General features: G+C 36.1%; 1 protein-coding gene across 1 annotated transcript in view; it reads right to left on the bottom strand.

Moving 5' to 3' along the window:
• The window catches only part of LOC127523513 (cadherin-12), a 153,229-nt gene that overhangs the window by 72,458 nt on the left and 59,836 nt on the right, over positions 1-20,935 (bottom strand). The window contains 1 exon segment of the mRNA XM_051914282.1: positions 14,861-15,295. Coding sequence (XP_051770242.1) covers positions 14,861-15,094 — 234 coding nt within the window. The 5' untranslated portion in view covers positions 15,095-15,295.

Raw genomic sequence — 20,935 nt, 5'->3', positions numbered from 1 at the left:
CTCATTCAATCCCACAATGCACTGTAATAATGAGTGTACAACCGATGTACGCTAAACAGCTACAAAATAACTTTTTAACTGATTAATAAACAGTTAACTTAAATTGTAATATTGCACAATATTACTTTTTTCTGTTTCGATCAAATAAATGCAGACTTGGTGAGCATAAGAGACTTTTAAAAAATCTTATGACCCCAAACTTTTGAACGGTAGTGTACATAATATTCTGCACAGCTTCTACAACATAATTTATTATTGTTACACTGATGTTTGTAAGAACATGGAAAAAAAAAAATCAGCCTGGTTGTCATGCTGATATTTAGCATTTTAATTATGTGTAATATATAAAAAGTAATACCACCTTTCAATTAATTAACTAAACAAGATTGCCAAGCTTTAATGCTTCTGTACATGATAGATGAAGACGTCTTTTTTCCTTGGCCTAAAATGGGGATCATAGTTCAAAATATTAATAAGCTATATGAATAAGTTGAAGGAAAAGTGTTAAAAAGCAATTTCAACTTTCAAGTCGGTAATATCGGCTCACTCTGAATTCATCTGGCCTCAATGCAAAGAGCGGGCGATACTGCTAGGAACATTAGCGTTTTTTTGAACTACGTGTTCAGTGCAATTCAAGCAGAAATCTCATTATTATAAAAGTTGGATTAGAATACGTGTATTATATTGGCAGTGCAGATAAATGACATCATTATTCCTTTTTCCCTAAACTTATCTGTGCCAGCGCATTCGTCATCTGTGGCATACAGAATGGGCTGCTGCATTGCTAGCATTTCACATGCATAATTTGAGGCAGAGTTATCCGTACAAATGACTTCACATCTGCAGAATTAGTTTGGCATCAGGTTTTTGTGAGCTAAACGGCATGAGCTTTGGGACGAGTGAGATTACTGCAGCATGATTGTTTTTGGGGTGTTGGATTATTGTGCTGCTCAGGTTCCTGCATGCAACCAACACCATTTCATGGCATTTTGGATCATGGTTCTTCAAACATAATCAAGAGTTTGGATTAAGTCACCTTTAAACTCGATTTAACCAGTAATACTGAATTTACAGTGTTTATGAAGGATTTCATAGTGCACAATGCTGCACACAGACATGAAGAGGCTGTCTTGTTCAGAGCAACTGAATAACATGTTTTATATAGAACTGTACAATTGTAATTGGAACAATAAGACGATGAATTTTGTCAATTGGCTTGACAACAATGGAAAAATTGAAGTTTTTTTCTCTTGTATATTCTGAAGACTGTACTATATCAATAGATGAATAGAAGTTTTCAAAGGAAGAATAGGCAATTTAGAAAATTATTGGATTGTCCACTGCAAGAAACCGCTTCTAAACTACAAGTGTGAAACGTTCCTTTACCCGGGGTTAAAAGCAGTGTTTAGAACAACAATAACCTGGGGTTAAGCACAGTGTGAAAAGCCCTACCAAGTCTATGCAGCCTGTGCCGAGTTTGGTGGATGTTTCTTGAAAGCTCTTGGAGAAGTTACATTTAAAAAGGTTTGTCTCTTTAGAAGCCCCAAATTTGGTTTTGTGAAACCAACGTAATCAATACAACAATAACTGAAAATGCACTGTTCTTGCATTGTTTATATCCCATGCCTCAAGCAATGTTTAGTGTTGCATCTCCACAGCTTTAGCGTTCATGACACTATGGCGCTGTAAACAGTCTTATCAGATTTCCAATCATGCTTGAGTCTCATTAAATGCACACAGTAAATCTGACCTCTCTTTTAACCAAGCTATGTCGTGAGACACACACAGGTAAAGATTGGTCTGTTTAAGATAAGCTCTCCAGCACAAAATCCATTATTATCTGCTACTAGTTGATGTCAGCCTGCAAGGTCAACCCTAGATGAGGAATTCGGAAGAGGCTCAATCTGGCTTGGAACACATTTGCTGCAGAAGAAGCACTTCTGATCCAGCAAGGTCAAGTATTACTTGAGTGCTCAAGTGTGTTGTTGCATTCTGGAATTATCTGTCTTGAATTCATGTAATTGTATTCATTTGGACTCGGGGGCAAAAAGCAATCATTTATGGGCAGTGATGGTGAATACAAAATAAATACAAACTGAAATGCAAACCTGCAAAAATTAAATACATTAAATAATACAAATACAATTTACACATTTAATCTCACTTTATTAACCAATAGCTGGGTTTCCATCCTAACGGGAAAGCGAATCTTTTCAAAGTTTGCAAAGAAAAAGACAAATGCAAATTAGGTGTGTTTCCATCAAGTTGTTCGAGCGGATGATGGTAAAATAATCGCAGCCTTTGCCAAATCGTGTGTGGTTTAATCACGATAAACTGTGTAGCCCTAGTTTGCTATGTCAGAATTTATTCAGCAAATGCGTTTCCATCTTTTTCGCACAAGTCAAAAACCACCTCAAGTGAACTTAAAAACTTTTTTGCAAATTAAGGGATTTTTATTTGAAATTTGGCATTTCCATCACTTGTTTCTGATGCGATACTTACAATGCTCATAAAATAACATAGAAACATGTCTTTGCTGCTGACCTTCAATGATTCAACTATTCTAATTAGCAAACATGACTTTAGATAAACATCACATTTGTGTTTCATGTTTTTGTTTTTATTACTAAAGTAAAAGTATTGAATTTTCTTCTCCTGCAATCGAGGAGTGCGTTTCCCGTTCAACGCCGTAACTCGCTACATAACTACCATAGTTCGATGCATCATTAAGACATCAACTATCTAGTCACGACTGTTTCCCAAAATCATATTGTTCAACCATGATAGTTAATGTCACGCAGGTTGTTGATTAATACATTATTCTTAATGAATCTCTTTGAAATCAAATTAATGCCAGATTTTTTTTCACTAAATTACAGACATGGCATCTGAGAACTAATTCCCATTTTTATCAGTTATTTTGGTTAATTTCCAGATTCGATCATAGGCTCGTTCTTACGTACTAGGGCACATGTACGCACATGCGCGCTCTTCAAAAATGGCACTTTAAATCTCTTGACAACCTAAAAGACGTAAATGACATTTGAATACATTCAAAATAAAAGATATAGAATGTACTGAATGCCAGCTTTCTTATTTTGCCCACGATAAGGGTTTAAGTCAGCATGTCATGCAAACAAGAAACTATTCTTCCAACCACAGGCCGAGAGCTGTAGTTCCATCCACACAACTTTGCGATGCTGTTTGCGAATGTTCTTTGGAACTACACCGACTCGTTGAACTATGCTGATGTGAAATGCATGACAAGTCATCAATATATTTTGTCCATTTAGGACTACATATATAGATTACATTAAAACATTTACTTCAGTCTTTAAAAGGAACGCAACCGCAGATGGCATGGTGCATGGTGTGCTTAACCATAAATAAGCCCAGTTAAGTGATCCATGGCAATGGCACTCAAAACCTCTATTAATGCTTTAGACATGCTTGCTGAAGAGAGTGAATGGATAATTGCAGTGTGTCTTGCTGGGTCTATGTACATGGTAACCTTGATTAGTGTACAGGTCACTGGAGAGATTTTGTCTGGTCATTTGACGCTGATTACTGGAGAGAGCAGCCTGTGATTGCATTATAGAGCTTAGTGCTCTCACTCCAGCTACTGTGCATTTATGGAGTGTGTTATAGACATTTTAAGGGTCGGTTTAACCATTTACCTTATGAACTATTTTAAACAACTAGATTAAATTGAAAAGATGGATGATCTTGTATATCATTGGAAATTGTGCATGTAAAGCTTATTCTCTTTCATTTCAAAGTCAACATGAAACAACGTCCCTAACCCATTTTACTTCTCTAATGTGACATTTTTGAGCGAAATTAAATATTCAATGAGAAAAAAAAGTAGGGCAGTAGATTTTATCCAGTGGGAATTGATTGGATTGTGAAAAGTGGTGTTTCATACCAGATTGAGTCTGAATCAGTACAGACACTCAATTTTTGATGAGGTTTTTAGACTGTGTCATGGAGGCTGAAGGTCAAGCTCACCCAGAACATGATCTTAACCTGTTCCAGCAGTTGAATTCATTGTTATTTTATATTTTTGAGTGACTTGTATGTTTAATTCAATATTACTTGCTGTTTCTTTGTAAATATTTTTCTAGCAATTTCTGAGTGAAAGTTGTTTCAAAGTAAATCCAATATAATTTTTTTTTTTTTTTTCCCCAGTATATTACATTAATGTTAACAAGAATGGCTGGATTACATAAAACAGTTGGCTTACTTTCTGGCCAAGGTGTTATCAGTTGAAAAGGAAAGTAACATTACTGCATTTTGATAAAGTTAGTCTTCATGATAATTAATTGAACAATGATTAATTTATGCACAATAAAACCATATTAAGAAAGTACATAGGCTTAATTTGTGATTTTATATTGATGTTGAAGTTGTATTATGCTGTGTACATCCATCCATGTTTATCTGTAAAAATGTATTCTTTCTCTTTTTTTTTTTTTTTTTTTTAATTGGTAAATAACCCTCTTGACTTCCATGCACAGATCCATGTCTTCATAAGTTATGTTGAAAAGATCTGAGAGCTAATGATAGGTTGTCTCAGACAGATAAGATTGCATTCATTTCTGGGAATTAATCTGAGAATAGGTGATGGGAAGAGATGAGGTGGACGTGGGTGTCAATAACAAGATGGAAGTGAGCAAGTGTCGACCTGTCAGCCAGAAAGAGCGCACGTAAACAAGCTGTAAAATGGATGGTCTTTCTACAAAATGCATTAATGAGGAAAGTGTTTTCTGAAGGAAATTGTGCAGCAAAATTGTATGCTGACAACCTCAATTTCAGCCAATTTGAATTAACTAATTTTTATGGTTATTTTAAGGTGTTTGTTTTCTCTTGCGATTAAAATATTTGGTCACTATTAACTGTTGTTGCATGAAAAAGAGCATATATATATATATATATATATATATAGTATTTAACAGAAGAAAAAAACAGCAGCATAAAGGTTTGAAACATGGTGATTTTTGGGGGGGGGAGTGAACTGTTCCTTTCACAAAAAGAGTACAAGAGTATGGCAGAGACAGCAAAGGAGAGGCCAAATGGTTTGTTGGAAAGGCTCTTTGATAGCAGTTGATGAACAGATTGTGCTGCTGAGAAAGGCTGAAGATGAATGAAAGATGATGTCAGTGCAGGTAAAACTGTGAGAATGGGAAGGTTTCAAAAGATCTGGAGCATCTCGCCCAGCTGCCATTATTGGATTGGGTCTGTAAATACCCATCTCAAATTTTCCCAGACAACGCGTTGTACATCTCCTTTAGACAGAGTGATTCTTTCATTTATCAGACTCTTTGTTAAGGGCACGGATCCTCTTCTGTGTTCCCTGCACATACAGTTTTCTGTGCCTTTTTTCAACAAAGCTTGCCGTGGGATGGACACACACACAGAAAAAGCTCAGTCGGCTGCGTCTTTGTAAACACAGTATAAACCCTTGATCCGCTTGGGTCTCCTGATGATTCGTTTGTGCTCATCTGGGATTGAAATCCTCAGATACGAGGTGAATGTGATCCAGCTTAACTTTCTGAGAAGCTCCCTCTGCTTTACAGTCAATCTGAAATGCCGTTTGCAGCCGTTTTGCATCCGCAAACTGACGTATTTGAGTGAAACTGAATTTTCATGGGTGTAAATGTGTATTTAAATACCTGTATCCATTTCTTGCCCTTTAAATCATTGGGTATGTAGGACAATTACTTACAAAGTTTGTTCATTAAAGTTAATTTAATTGGAAAATTCTCCAAAAAAAAAAAAAATGCTCAAGTAATTGTACTTATGGTACTTATATATTTGGTATTGAGTACTAAATACTTATAGTCTTACTCAATTACCTTTCCAATGCAATTACTGTCCTTTCTTATTCCTTTTCATTTCATTTAGACTTTTTTGCAGGTCATTATCACTTATATCTTGCTGACACAGAGGAAATTAGGATTTAAATGGCTGTTTTACATCAATGGCTGTTTTACAAGTTTGTGCATCAAAGTTAATTTAATGAGAAAATTCTCTACTGTCTCTTGTTTCTCGCAGTCAATTTCAAAAGCTAAGAAAGTTTAAGGTTTTTACTTTTAAATATGCAAGGTACAATTAAAGGCACAATATGTACATTTTCGCTGGTAGAGGTCGCTTATTCAAAACAAAGTCGTAGCTTGTTCATGGATGTTCATGGATGAGATTATTAACGTTACTGTAGTATGAAGCAGAGCAGGACTGAGTGCTATGCGAGCAGAAACGAGGCCGCTGGAACTGTTGCTAATGGGAGACAAGCGCGACACGCGTCTCGAGAGCAGCAGAACTTTTATTATGCCACAGTCGCCGCTTCCACTTCTTCTGGTCAAGTGTATGTGGGGTAAAGCAGCGCTGTTTTATCATATTAGATACATTTGTGTGTTGAAAGTTGTTATAGTGCTACTCTGTGTTCCCTCGGTGGCTAAATGAGAAAACGAGATTTAAACAAAAAGACTTACTGTGTTGAGCTAACATGATTATTTTTCTGTCGTTGAATGTATCCATCCAAACAGTTGCTCACCTGTCTAATAAAACACATAATATATTAAAGTGTCTTTGGTGTTTCCATGGTTTCTACAAAATAAAACCGGAAACCAAGGGTAACGCGGGTATGATGTCATTGATAGGCGACACACGGACATGGTCCGTGTATAGTTAAAATTGCTTATTTCTCTGGATTTAAACATTCTTGGAAACATTTGGGATAATGTAAGTATACAAGTCAACAAAATATATAACATTGTTCTAGTGTTTTTTTGATATTTTACTCCAAAAATCTTACATATTATGCCTTTAAATCCACATATTTGTACCTGATATCTATTTGTTTACTCAAGAATATTCTTGGCTACATTTAGATTTTCATTCTGATATAGTATCCATACTTTAATGTATATTAATCCAATCAATCTCCCAATCCAATCCACAATTGATTGGATTAATAGACATTGGGCATTAAGTGCAGAATGGAGCCAGAAGGTTGTAAGGATGGGGTTAAAAAGTTAAAGGGATTCATGATAGCTGAAAATGAATGTTGTTTCAGAAGCAGAGCAAGATATTACGTTTTGATGCAACATTACAAAAACAATTTTTTCCTTTGGAATAATGTCTCTCGATGAATCATGCACAATAAGACCAGAAACATGCATTAAGAAAGTAAATGGGGTAAATTTTGATTTCATGCTGACTTGAAACATCATAAAAAGACACAGATACACATCCTATCAAATTACTTTTGTAAATTGGTTCATTTGCTTTTTAAAATTACAGCTATCAGATATGAAAGGTTGGAAACCGAAGTTGACTGAGTGCACTTTGGCTAATGATGTCATAAATAATGTTACATTATAAAGTTGCTTAAACCCACCGACCTGTGTCTTTGAGATTACGTATAGTCTTTATTATGTTATTAGCTCAGATGATTGAAGAAAGAGGTGAATTGTGGGTGGTCATAAGTGACAGAGAGAGGAGGGTTTAATGGTGATTGAAAGGCTAAAGCAGGACAGGGAGAGGAGGAGAAAGAGAACTTGATTTACAGCGAGCCGAATGATTGCCGTTTTTCCTGCGAACAGACATTGCTCAACACCGGGGACGGTAGTGCATTATTTAATTGAGGAATTGAGGCTTTGTTGTGGTATTCCCAAAGGCTCAATGAGGCTTTTATTCATCCGTAATAAACGATAAAGTGCTGATGTGTTGTAGAGTTTCTCCTGTATCTGGAGGGTGTGATGTTCTCATGCTTACAGCTTTTGCATAAATGCATACCGAGAAAAAAAAAAGAGAGAGAGAAAAAAAAAAAAACCCTGCCTGCTGTTGCATATTATGTGTCAATCCATCAACTCTTCTGCTTGGAATGAATATTTTATGCTTGCAAAAATGTTATCTCATAAAATAAGATATCTATTTGGTCTCCACTGCCAAAATTCCATGTCTACCACTACAACAGGGTTGGTTATTCCTGTTATGCAGTACATTTCAAAGTCCCTGTCATAAGGTAAAATATTAAACTCACAATTTTTAAAGGTGAATTAATTTTAAACCATTACACTACATTTGAGCATTGCTATTTTTGTCATGTCTTTGGGTACTATTTGTTAATACCAATTGCAAAGTCTCTCTTTTTTTTTTTTTTTTTTTTTTTTAAATCTGCTTTTAATTCTGCAGTTGAAATGTTTAAAACAAAACATGTTTTCTTGAGAATATTGTTTTAATTAGTAATCAATCATTTCCATCCTGTTAGACACCCTGTTAATTAACACTATAAGTAAGTGTCTGTTCTTAACCAGACATATTTATGAAAGTCTTGTATATACTTTTATAGAATTACTTCCTTAACACAAGCATATAGATTTTTAAAGGTTACAGATCACAAAGGGTACTGCTTAACATTAATGACCCAGGTCATGTGATTTAAGAATATAATTAAATTAGATTTTTACTTTTTCTAAAGAAAGGAGCAGAGATCTTTATCATGATGCTTGAATGTTATGGGTGGTTGCCACGGCATTGCTATGCAGTTGTTGAAATTTTCTGAGTGGTTTATAGTGCGTTGCTATGTGGTTGCTGAGGTGTTCTTATTGGACTGTACTGCGTAAAACCTAACAGTTGTTCTAACTAACCTTTTTTAGTAAACTTTACTTAATGTCCAAGAATTTGTTGAACTTACTTAAAACTAGGGATGCACCGATACCAAGCTCATGTACTTGTACTCGTACTCTTAAAAATACCCCCGATACCAAAGACCGATACCTCACGTGACGTAACCAACAGAATTTTCCGTGCACAGAGACACCGACAGCAGCAGCAGAAACAATGTCAGCCTCAGAGGTGTGGAAATACTTTCAAGCACAATTTGTTATCGATTAGTCAAGGCGGGGTAGGCGGAATCGCGCTGAATGACACAGACCAGAAGCCCTTTGACCAGTTCTCCTTGAGCCTGAATGGTTAAATGCACTTGTCAAAGAGAGAGAGAGAAATTAATAAATGTATAGGCATCGGTATCGGCGAGTACTACAAAAAAAGTATTGGTACTCGTACTCGGTCCTTAAAAAATGGTATCGGTGCATCCCTACTTAAAACAGTTTTAGTGATCTGTACTGTTTGCATGCTATGCTTTGTTACTCAAAAAAGCCAAGTTAAAATTACTTAACTGGTTTGAGTACCACTTTGTCAAGCAAAAAAGAAAAAAATAATAATAATTAAAAAAATCAGGCGGTGCAAAAGTTTTTCAAGGCGGGACAACTCTTAATAGACTTTTCACTCATTTCCTCCACTTCTGCAGTCTTCTCTCTTTAGCATTTATCATTTTCTCAAAGTGATCTTGAATTATCAATACAACTAAAACTTTTGGGAGAACATCACATAAATTGACTATAAATTCTTGTTGACTTTCTAAAATTTTTCTCACCATTTTAGTGATTAGTGTTCCCTTTGGTTGTGCACTTGGAACTTCATTTATATTATTATAACTCTCTTCCAATTGATTTCCCAACAGGAAATTACAGTTATTTGTGGTTTCAAAGGAAGAGACATATTAAATAGATTGCTTTTAAAAAGTGATCTAATTTGGCACTAAATCAATAATCTAAACTAGACTTCATGTAGAATTTTGGTTTATTAGATTGTTTCGCTAGTGTGTATATATATATATATATATATCATAAACACCATACTATTGTGAAACATCAAACTTTTAAGGGGGGTGATTCCTCTCTAGTTGAGCCAGTGCCTTGCAATCAACCTTGCTCAAGTCACACACAGACATAAACATTCAGCATGCAAAACACAACAATGGTAACAGTTAATTTTTTTTTTTTTTTTTTTAATTAATAAGACCATTACAGTTTTATTTGCTGTCATTGTTGGGGTAATACTGACACAAGACAGCAAATAAAATTGTAAAAAAAAGCCACATACAGTAAATCAAAGCAATTACTTTATTCATGCCGCTATGCACTCTGGAAGTACACTTCCTCAGATCACAGATATAATTAAGTTGACAAAACTTAAATGGTTTAAGTAAGATCAGCTTAATACAATTAAGCTTACTTAATTGAATTAAGGCAACGAGTTTGTACAATTGAATTAAGTAAACTAAACAAATTTGTTTTTATGGTGTATTTGCCTTTTAAGTTATCTGTACTTAAACATTTAAGTTAATTCAATGAAAAGACCACATTAGGTCAACTCAATTAATTTGAGTTGTAAATTTCCCCATTACTCAATTGAACTGGAGGAATCACTTTCCTCAAATCATTTGAGTAGTCTCAACTTGTTAGGGTTTACAGTGCATGTGGTTGCTGAGGTATTCTTACTGGTTTGTAGTGCGTTGCTATGTGGTTGCTGAGGTGTTCTTATAGAGTGCAACAGTGTCTGCCCAATTTTTCAGTGGCGGAAGTATTTTTTTTTCATTAATTTCTCCCATAGGGATTTAAAAAAAAGTTTTGTTAAAGCATTATAGGCCATGAACCAAGCTAATCAGCTACGAGGTGAATCATAACATTACAAACTTTGATTTGGAGCAAAGAAGTATTTGAAAATCTGAGAAAAACACAAAGGTAAAAGACTGTACTTAACAGCTTTACTGAGGGAAACAACTTCAATCCCATGAAGCATTGCGAACAACATAATCAAATTAAAAATGATGGAGAAATATAAAATTACTTGTTTGAAAATATTGATTATATCTATTAAACAGCATATTTTAAGTTTATTGCGAAATATGCATGTAAACACATAAACTGAAGTATATGTTTAAAATATTTTGAGAGTGTAGAGAGACCGACATGTCATTCGTTGTGCTTCATGGGTGGAGCTAAAGAGCTCTTTTGCCGCGGTTTGCTTGTTTTGACTCTCTGATTGCTGTAATTTTCTGTACAGCATTATGGGTAATGTAGATTTTCACAAATTCTACTGTTAAACACAGTTAAAAATAAGTTGCAATAATGCAGGCTGACATCTTCAACAGAACCAAATACCACTGATTAAAAACCTTGTAGCTCACAGTAGGACTGTCTAAAAATGTTTCTAAGTTATCAATTTCCCTATGAAGAAAATTAATGGAAATTTTACCTCCGAATCCTGACTGTTTGAACTCTATTGGTTTGTTTCTATGTCGCTGCTGAGGTGTTCTGATATGGATTGTTTAAATGGTTAAATAAAAGTGAACAGTGTTCATGAGCTAAATGTATGTGTAGTCTCTTCATAAACACATGTAACATATTCAGTTGTGTTTTGTAACAGATTATGGCAGACCTCACTCTTCACGGTTCATCAGAAATACTAACCCATGCACAAACAAAAAGCAGTTTGCATGCCAATAGATAAAGGTAATAGACATGGCAAAGAAACAATACAAAGTCTCAAGTGCAATTTATGCCTGACTAAGAAGCCTAAAGAAATGCAAGCATTGTTCTTTCCGCTCCTTTTCCATTTTGTTTATTCCTTTGACACCATGGCACGCAACGCTCTCTCTGTCACACAGCAGTAAACAAATGTTAGGAGAGTCTTGCATTTATTAATCCAGAATAGACAAAAGCCAGTCCCTGGTTCAAGGTAAAACACAAAGCAAACTAAAAGAAAAGCTTCCTTGCATTTCCTCTTCCCTCTAAACCCCAGCCATGATCTGTTACGGTCTTGGAACTCATTGAATGTGCATTGTGACATTACTGTGTTTATTTTATTTTGCATTATGCTAATCAGTTTTGCTGGTATTTTGACTCATTGTCCTGATTAAGACGTCTTACATAAACCGCTCTGAAGAGTATGCAAAGCAGACACCGCTAAAGGTGGCGAAGTATTCATCTGTGCCGCAAGTCATGTTTGCTGATGTGTTGTGGCCTTGAGCATTCCATTGTCACTTTTTTCTTTGTTTCTCCTAGTTTTCTTGGTAAATTCACAATTACTTGCCTGATAATGAAACAGCTATTGTAGAAACTGAAAGAAATTCTCTACTTGAAATCCAGACAGTAGTTTAAAATAAAAAGTTAAGCAAATGCTAAATACAATATGTCATTTCCTTCCGCTCGCAGTGACATATAGGACGTATCAGGTGAATTGTTCCATTAAACTATGGGTAAAGGGTGGAGGGCACAAGTTCATACTTCATTAGAGGGAAAATCCTCTTTAAATGTTAAATAAAGTGAGGTGTTCAAATCATGCACCACTCGGCAGGGGACGAAGCCATCTGTTTTAAGATGAATTTGGCACAAAATGAAGCCTTAATCACTACTAAGAACTGAACTTCACTCTGAGAGATTTGTTTAGTCTCTTCCTCTCCACATGTCTTGATGTATTTGGAAAAGGCAGTGACAGTGACAGAGGCAAGGCCCATCAGCGATGAATCTTACTAATGCAAAATAATATTCATACTGAAATGTCTCATTTTACTTGATAAGTGTGTGGAAAGATCAGGTCGGGTTATGATCTGCTAAAGGCGATGTTTTTTGGAGACTACGGCACTTTTCTGCATGAAAATTAGATTTCAGCTCCATGTTGTGTTGTTATGACCGCATGCTCGGAAATGCACCAATGAATATGAATGGTTTGTGATTAAAGATCACTGTCAGTGCGCACATGTCTTCCACCAAAACGTGTGCATCATGCTAAAAACCCAATTTTCACCTGATGACAGATTCATGTACATGCAATACAATAGAAAAATTACATTATTTGACCTGTCAGCTGCATCATTATTAGAATTAATGGCAAAGTCTCACTGTCTGTATTGTCTTGTGGCTGGATTTCATCGCTTCCAATATTTGCTGATGTATTTTCCATAAACACATTAATATGTTTTCTTTTTTTTTCATGAAACAATGCTTTCTGGAGTAACAGACAAAAACATAAACTACAGTGTGATTTATATTTGCTTGATAGTTAAAAAAAAAAAAGGTCTCATTCACTAACATTTGCATGCAAGTGTTTATGCAGACCACAAGGATGCAACGAATAAATAAATAAAATCGCATACATCCAGGTTTTATGCACATATGTTTGTATACATGGTTAGTAAATGAGACAATTTGTTGATTCTGTTTGACTGTTCTTACTCGAGGATTTGTATTAGATCTCAAATCAGTGATTTAACAGTCTTTTTTTGGTATTACTGTTTTTGATATTACAATGGGTAAGCTGTCACTACTTATGTTTTCTTGCATAACTATCTTGCAAGTCATGGTAAGAAAGCACCTACTGAAACGTTAAAGTAATGGAAATATTATGGCAGATGCCTGTCTATCCTGTGCTTTTAGCTTATCTTAAAGTGCCCCTATTATGCTACAGCGAATATTACCTTTCATGCAATGTGTACTGCAGCTGTCTGTGAATGTAAACGATCTGCAAAGTTGTAAAGCCGAAAGTGCATGATATAAAAAAAAGTTATTATCTCTCAAAACATAGAATCGACTCTGAACTGCCTAAACAAGTCGTCAGGAATTCGAATCCCAATTCCGTGATGGTTACACATCAATAAGTAACACATTTGCCTAATGCCCACCCATGTTCTACGTTGTCCGCCTGTGAACAATTTGACCCGCCATCAAAAAACTGTAGCTAGTTCTGTGGACATCTGCTCTGCAAAAACAAATTCTCTATGTAAACACTTCCAAAGGATGACGAAGTGAAGAGTCAGTGGTTAAAATTACCACAGCGCTACAACAGCAGGGCTGCTTCTCAAATCTCCTGAGGTCTAAATAGGATTTACAAAACACTTGTCCATTAAAGATGGGACAGTACCCACTTTATTTGGACCAACTTGCCCCTCAGAATCACAACCTGTAATTATGATTAATTATTGTTGTACATATTTTCTACCAAGTGTTCAAAAGACATTAATGCAGATTGTCTGTCAATCTTACTACTGTGAGTAATGATAAAGGATGGAGCTTTATAAAGGAGATATGACCACACACTCACTTGCAAATATTTCATTATACCAACGTTTCGGCAAAAAGTCTGGTATAATAAAGTATTTGCAAGTGAGTGTGTGGTCATATCTCCTTTATACAGATTTGTTATCTTTGACCTGCACCTCGGATGGTGTGCGTTTGCTTAAGTGTTTTATAAAGGATGGAGCTTTACAAACTTTAATATTATATCAGTCATTCATGTTAGTGTTCGGCTAATGTATGCACCGTTAACTGATATAGTTAGTAATACAGTTCCTACATGTGCACTGCAATAAATTAGAAATATACACATTGGTTTGTTGATGGACATAACCTTGATAATTCTGATGGTGAGGAATTACAGTTGCATCATGTCGTATTGTACGTCAAACTGAGTAACATATCACTGAGAAACATCCTGCTCAAGTCGTCCTTGCGATGGAGGTTCAACTAGGAATAACTAGTTCTTCCAATGTTTCATCATCGGACTCGCGCTCGGATTGATACGGTAAAATCGACGCCATCGTTACTGTCTTTGCAGTAACTCGGAAAAGGCGGGATTTAGAGAGACTGAATCATCGGATGAGTCGTTTGAGAATCATTTAAAAATGTGGTGATGCATGTAAACCTGTTGTAGGAGCCCTTTCTAAACAATATAAGGAACCTTTAAAATAGCATAATGGGGCACTTTAAGCAACGCTAAGAAATTGAGTCTCTGAGATCCTTTAATATGGGACAGAATATGTTAATTAATTTAGGCAAACGAATATGAGCTGTGGGTTTGGATTAAACAAATTAAATGAAAGGCAGACAGATCCCATGGCAGAGGGGACTGGCTTTGGCTCAGCAGAGTATGACTTCTGAAAGATGTTACGGTTATTAACCAGAGTTGCAGTTGAAATGCAATCATTCTTCTTATTCTTGATCAAAGCACTTTGTACCTTTCCAACGTATTGTGGGTCCGAGCCCATGTACTCCTCAAGCACAAAGAACTGGTTCCACACCCAGCCCCTCTTGACTCTCTGGAATCCTCTGGAACCTCCATTCCTTCCTGCTGCCGATGGCCCCGTCTGGCTGTGGGGCCACTCTTGCCCTGGCCTGCTTTGGAAGGGAGCGCAGGAGCTCTGCTCAAAGAGGAAGCACAGGAACAGCAGCAGGCAGTTCCTCCTCAGCATTGGGCGGACTGTTATGGTGCTGTTCCCACGTCAAGGTCCAGAGGAAAAAGGTGAGAGACAAGAGATCCAGGGCTCCGAGGCTCACGAGCTGGAGCGTGAATCCAGTAGTGATTAAGGAGAGGTCAGGGGTCCGGTGCTCTACCACTCCCCTCTCTGGATATATGACTCAAGTCACCCAGGTAATAAATTCATCACCTGCAACTGAAAATAGAGAAATCAATTTTGTAGTCATGAAACAGAAATCTATTTATTATTATTTTTTAAAAGCGCAATAGCTACAATATACATGTTGTGGAATAGAGATAACGGTGACCCTGTTTTGACCCCTGTTTGGCATCTGAAAGGATGTTCGGTGAAAGCACAGGGACATAAATGCTTAATACATCCTCTAAAATGCTCTATGGCTGCTGTGGAATGCTGTCTTTCTATTAATACTGCCCTTACATTCACAGCATGTCCATTCTTAGAGAGATCTGAAATTGCAGAGTGAATAGCTGTCATAATGGATATGCATGGAGGCCCCCTATTTTTTTCTGCCTTAAAAAAAAAAGTTCCCATATAGCAATGGATTTTAAAGAATTTGTATGAGAAGTATGAACTCTACCTTTGTCCCGTCACTTGTTATTCCTATATGGCTTAGAGAAATATTTGTCTTTGTAGTAATAGTATTAGGGCTGCTGTGTTGATACAATCATATAAATAGAGCAATATTTGTTGTCATGATGTTGTGCTTTAGATCCTTTTATCAATATTTTGTGCATTCATATCATGTCCTGCAGATCGATAACTGAAGAAGGAAGTTGTCCAGATAAGCACAGAGATTCACTCTGTTATGTACACACTGTGTGTGTTTAATGCTGTTTCAGTCACAATCCAATTTATGATGTTGTGATGCATTGCAATGCATTGAATTGTGACATATTTATAATGATGATATCGTATTTTAAGGTAGTTGTCGATAACCCAGTCCTAAAAAGTATTATTATTATGTTGAACACAAGGTAATTGCAACTTATTTTTGGTAAATTGGAACTGTGACTTTTATTTCTTAACTTATAACATACTCTGACACTTTCTGTCACTTTCACACCCGCACACACTTGTCATTACGCACAGTCCAATGGGATAGTGGAGCGAACATTTATCTGTGAATCATTATCATCATATCATGTTAAGAATAACCTTTGTCACTTTGTTAGCAAAAAGCAATTGAGTTAAAGTCAACAGCAATTTTACATAGAAGCTGTCACCAGGAGCAGCTTGCAATTATTGCTCAGATCCATCAAGGATTGTAACGAGCTAGTGGTTATCTGAGCATCTCTGGCTAGGAACGCGATATGTCAGGTTCCTAAATTACCATGATTAGATGGTAATTTAATCAATCATTTAGTTTCTCTGAGAATGGGACAAAGCATATTCCCCTTGTTCAAAAACAAAAACAGCAAATAAACCTTTCAGCATGAATTTGGATGACATTAAACCATGTTTGAGATGCAATTGGCCACGGTACATCCAAGAGCAGAGACAAAGCATTACTGGGGATTGTCATATCTTCAGATATTGATGCCATAGGCAATTTAGCACTGTTTGAGATCAGTTCAGGGAATTTTGTGGAAGGGAAAGCCTTCTAATTGGTCACTCAAGCACTGCATATAAAATGTCCTTGTGTTAAAAGGACCAGAAGAGTAAGTTGTAAGGAAATTTACACTGTAGTACCAAACTGAATGATGAAAAATACCAATGAACAACATTTTTTACAGGTTTTAATGTCAATTTTAATTTATAAATACACTACCATGTACCACTCTATCACATTTACTATTTACACTACCAGTTTGGTGTGTGTGAGAATTTTTTTTAGTGTCTAATGCATTTATTTGATCAAAATACAATAAAACGGTATTATTGTAATATTGTAAATGGAGATATTATATTTTAAAATAGCTGTTTTCTATTTTAATATATTTTAAAATGTTATTTATTCCTATGATGACAAAGTTGGATTTTCAGCATCATTACTCCAGTCTTCAGTGTCACATGATCTTTCAGAAATCATTCTAATATGGATTCTTTGATATATAGAAAGTTAAAAGAACTGTATTTATTAAAAAATAAAAAATATTTTGTAATGTAAGACATGTCTTTACTGTCACTTTTAATCAACTGAATGCATCCTTGCTGAATAACAGTATTCATTTCTTATAAAAAAAAATCTTACTGACCTCAAACATTTGAATAGTATATAGTGATAAACACCTGCTGTTAACAAGCAGATTCACTGAAGAGAAACACAAGAACTACAACTGACTTCAGACACAGCCTTTTAGTTCTTGTGCTTCTCTTTTCTTCAGTGATTCTGCTTGTTAACAGCAGGTGTTCATCACTAATGCTCAGTCATGACTTAATTAATTGCTTAATTATCTCATTAACTTGAACTCTGCTTTAGTGTTACTTTAACACTCTGTAGAGAGGGACCAAATGTACTCTGAGCAGAGTTGATTTAACTCTAGGGATTTTGCTGTGTAGTATATAACAATAGTTATACCATTGTTAAGATTTACTTCATATTATAAAAGATATTTGTTGGGCCTTTGATCTTTGGTAATGTCAAGGGACTGAAAGAGACACATAAGAGACCGCTGCTCTCACACAAATGAGGCACTAGGATGATGTATTTGTCTAATGCATGGCCAGACATGAAAGTATATGAAATCTGCATTTAGGTTTGATGCTCTAGTTATATAATACATTTCCCAGTGTTTCAGTAGCTTTCCTCTATGTCCTGATGCTATGCTGTAACAGAGGTACATCACTGCGAGCCTGTGCTCAACACCTCATCGATCCTGTAAATACAGCTTACCCGTAAGATCATAGTTTTGAACATTTTCAGTTTTGCTAGCTCTCACACCACCTGATTTGTCCTGATGCCAACCCAATAATTCTCCGATATGCCTCAGTACATCTCGCCTCTCTTGTGTGCTTCATTGGCTGCGGGATTGATCGCTAGCTGTTTGTGCCCAGGTCAATGTGCTTATCAGTTTGCCAGCGCTGAACCCCACCTGCTACCACCCAGTGGTAGTTTGGCAGCATTCAAGTGCATCAAGTGTAAACAGTTAAGCAGTCCTGCCAGGTTTCTCAGTTAGCACACAATAGATCTGGAGGTGCTGGCACACCAAGAGTGGTCAGAGGAGGCCAAAGGAAGGAGTAGCTCTTAAAGCCTGCCAGACTTGATACTCCTACAGGGGAGGTGTCGATGAAAAAGCGGTTGACTTCTTATCCCTGGATGCTCTCAGCTGAAACAGCCTTTTTCAAAGCCAAATAAAATCAAAGAGACACTTCAAACTGGTTCATATAGAGCGAGACACGGCTGGTGAAATTTAACCTGCCTGTTCTAATCAAGAAGCAAATGTGAAAAGCTAAAATGATTCAGAGTCATAAATTTAAGCAAGGGTTATAAAATCTCAGCAGTAACTTCGGGCTCTTAACATGCAGGTTCCATCTGAGTTGTCTCCAATGAAATGTGCCTTGCTAAATCAGGTTAGATTACATATTTACTATCTAATGTACTATGCACTGTATGCTTAGTATTTGCCACGCAGTGAGTGAATGAGGAAAGCAAACAGAGGAATGTGCATTTGTGTCTAATCTTGATAGGAATGCATGAAACATATCTCTGCACATCTGAATGCTTATTTCAAATGGTATTTTAATCACAGTCTTAAAGGTTACACAACCTTATTAAAGTGTACATGGAGAGACTACTCTAGAATATCATGCACTTTCCCAAATAATCCTAAACTAATTTTTCTTCACGGAATAGTAAGAAACGCCCTCTTTGTTCTCTTTATACGGAACATTTTCCTAATGATGATTCAGAAAGAAAACGCGCCGGTTGTTTACTGTTGCTATAGTAACTAACGCAACTTTAATGCGCGTCTGACTGATAGATAAACCGCGCGCTCTTATTTCAGTGTTGTCAATGTTGTAGTTACTTCAGCAGTTTATATATATATTTTAAATATATTTTAAAGCACTGAATCGTTATATAATCGCGATTAATCCCATTCTTAGCATTTTACATCGATTATCGACCCAAATTAACGATTCACGATTCAAAAAACATGTTTCAAGATCGATGCATATGCATCGTCAGGACTTGTAATCGATGCATCGAGAAAACGAGTGAATCGTTACACCCCTATCTGTTACACAATAAAATTTAATTTAAGTAGTAATTGATTGTGTTTTTATATTTTGTATTGATTCTTACTTACTATATGTATATACTATGTACGCACGCACACACACATTAGATTTGATTGTTTCCAAATATTTTTGGCTTTGTCTATAGGGCAGTACAGGGAAGACAGAAAGCAGTGACACAGGAGAGACAGAAACTTGGGTCGCCTGAAGTGTTGTTGCATCATATGTCAGATCCCTGCCTACAAGGCTATGGCTTTTTCAAAACAAGAACATCTGATCAACTGTAACTGGCACTTTCATTGTGTAGGTGAAAGCGTGGTGCATCTGTATAGTTTGATTGATTTTAAAATGTCCCTGCAATGTTAAAGGCAAGCCTACGCCCTTGATTCCTCCGCATAGAGAAGGCTTATGTCAACACTTTAGAAACCTCCGTCACTACAGCATAGATTGAGGTGACCTGAAGTCAAACTCATCCCAGTCATTCGACGCCTGTGAAACGCATATCTCTCTTCAACTAGAGTCTTTTTCAGCAGACTGCTCTGAATTTCACTCAATTACAAAATATCTTCTGCAGTTCCAGCCCAGTCCTTCGGTCAAAATGTGGCTGATTTAAACGGAGGCCTGTGCAAGTTGCGTCATACCACTTTTGGAAGCAGTAGGCCTAATGTAAAATTATTTAGCAGAGCAAAATAGCATTCGTTCACTGACTGATCTCACCGCACGGAGAGAAAGTGGACCGGCAGGGAGAGGGAAGCATTCACGCTGCATTTCAAGGAGACGACTGACTGCAGTAGGTGAATTCCCAGACAGCCCCAGACTGCCAGCCTCCATTACGTTCTTCCAATCTCCATAACCTGAATGACTTAAACACATCTGGACATTTAGGCTAATTAAGGTTCCATGATTGATCCTGTTAAGCAATTAAAGGATTGGATTAAACAAAGTTCAAGGAAAACCAACCCATCAGCAGGAGTTCATTTGACGATTTGCATTTAATTAGCGTTGGTGGGTCTGGGCAAATTACCTAGCCTAAATTTGCCAGTCTGAGAAGGCGTGCTCCGGACTAAATATATCGATCCTATGTGAGTTTGTTGTTGTCCTTGGAGATATTCTCAGATTCGCTCAATATTTATCTCAAATTTAAAGGATTTTATGAAATATTTACTCTAAATTCCAGCAGAACTAGGTTTCTAAAAAGACAACATTGAAGCTTCAAAGATTTCAAATTGTAATTCCAGTACACGTCATGTAAGATGTTATTCATTATTCAAAGATGAACAAATCTGGTCATCATTTTCCTATCCGTATGCGCTTTTTAATAACACTTACTAACACTTGCTTAATAACAACTAACTATGAGCAATACATTTTTACAGCATTTATTAACTTTTGTTGATGTTAGTTAAAAATATAATTGTTCAATGTTTGTTCATGTTAGTTCAGAGTGAATTCACTAATGTTTACATATGCAACTTTTGATTTTAAAAATGTATTAGTAATTATTAATGTAGGAATTAACATTAAGACCAGTAAATATTGTAAAAATTTTGTTAGTTCATGTTAACTGTAGTTAACTTAAGAAATAAAAACCTTATTGTAAAGTGTTGTCTTTTTCCCTATGCAATTTTAATTCAGACC

The sequence above is a fragment of the Ctenopharyngodon idella genome, chromosome 12, assembly GCF_019924925.1.
Source record: "Ctenopharyngodon idella isolate HZGC_01 chromosome 12, HZGC01, whole genome shotgun sequence".
Taxonomy (NCBI): domain Eukaryota; kingdom Metazoa; phylum Chordata; class Actinopteri; order Cypriniformes; family Xenocyprididae; genus Ctenopharyngodon; species Ctenopharyngodon idella.
Note: the sequence above shows the minus strand (reverse complement) of the source record. Positions and strands in the feature narration are given on the sequence as shown.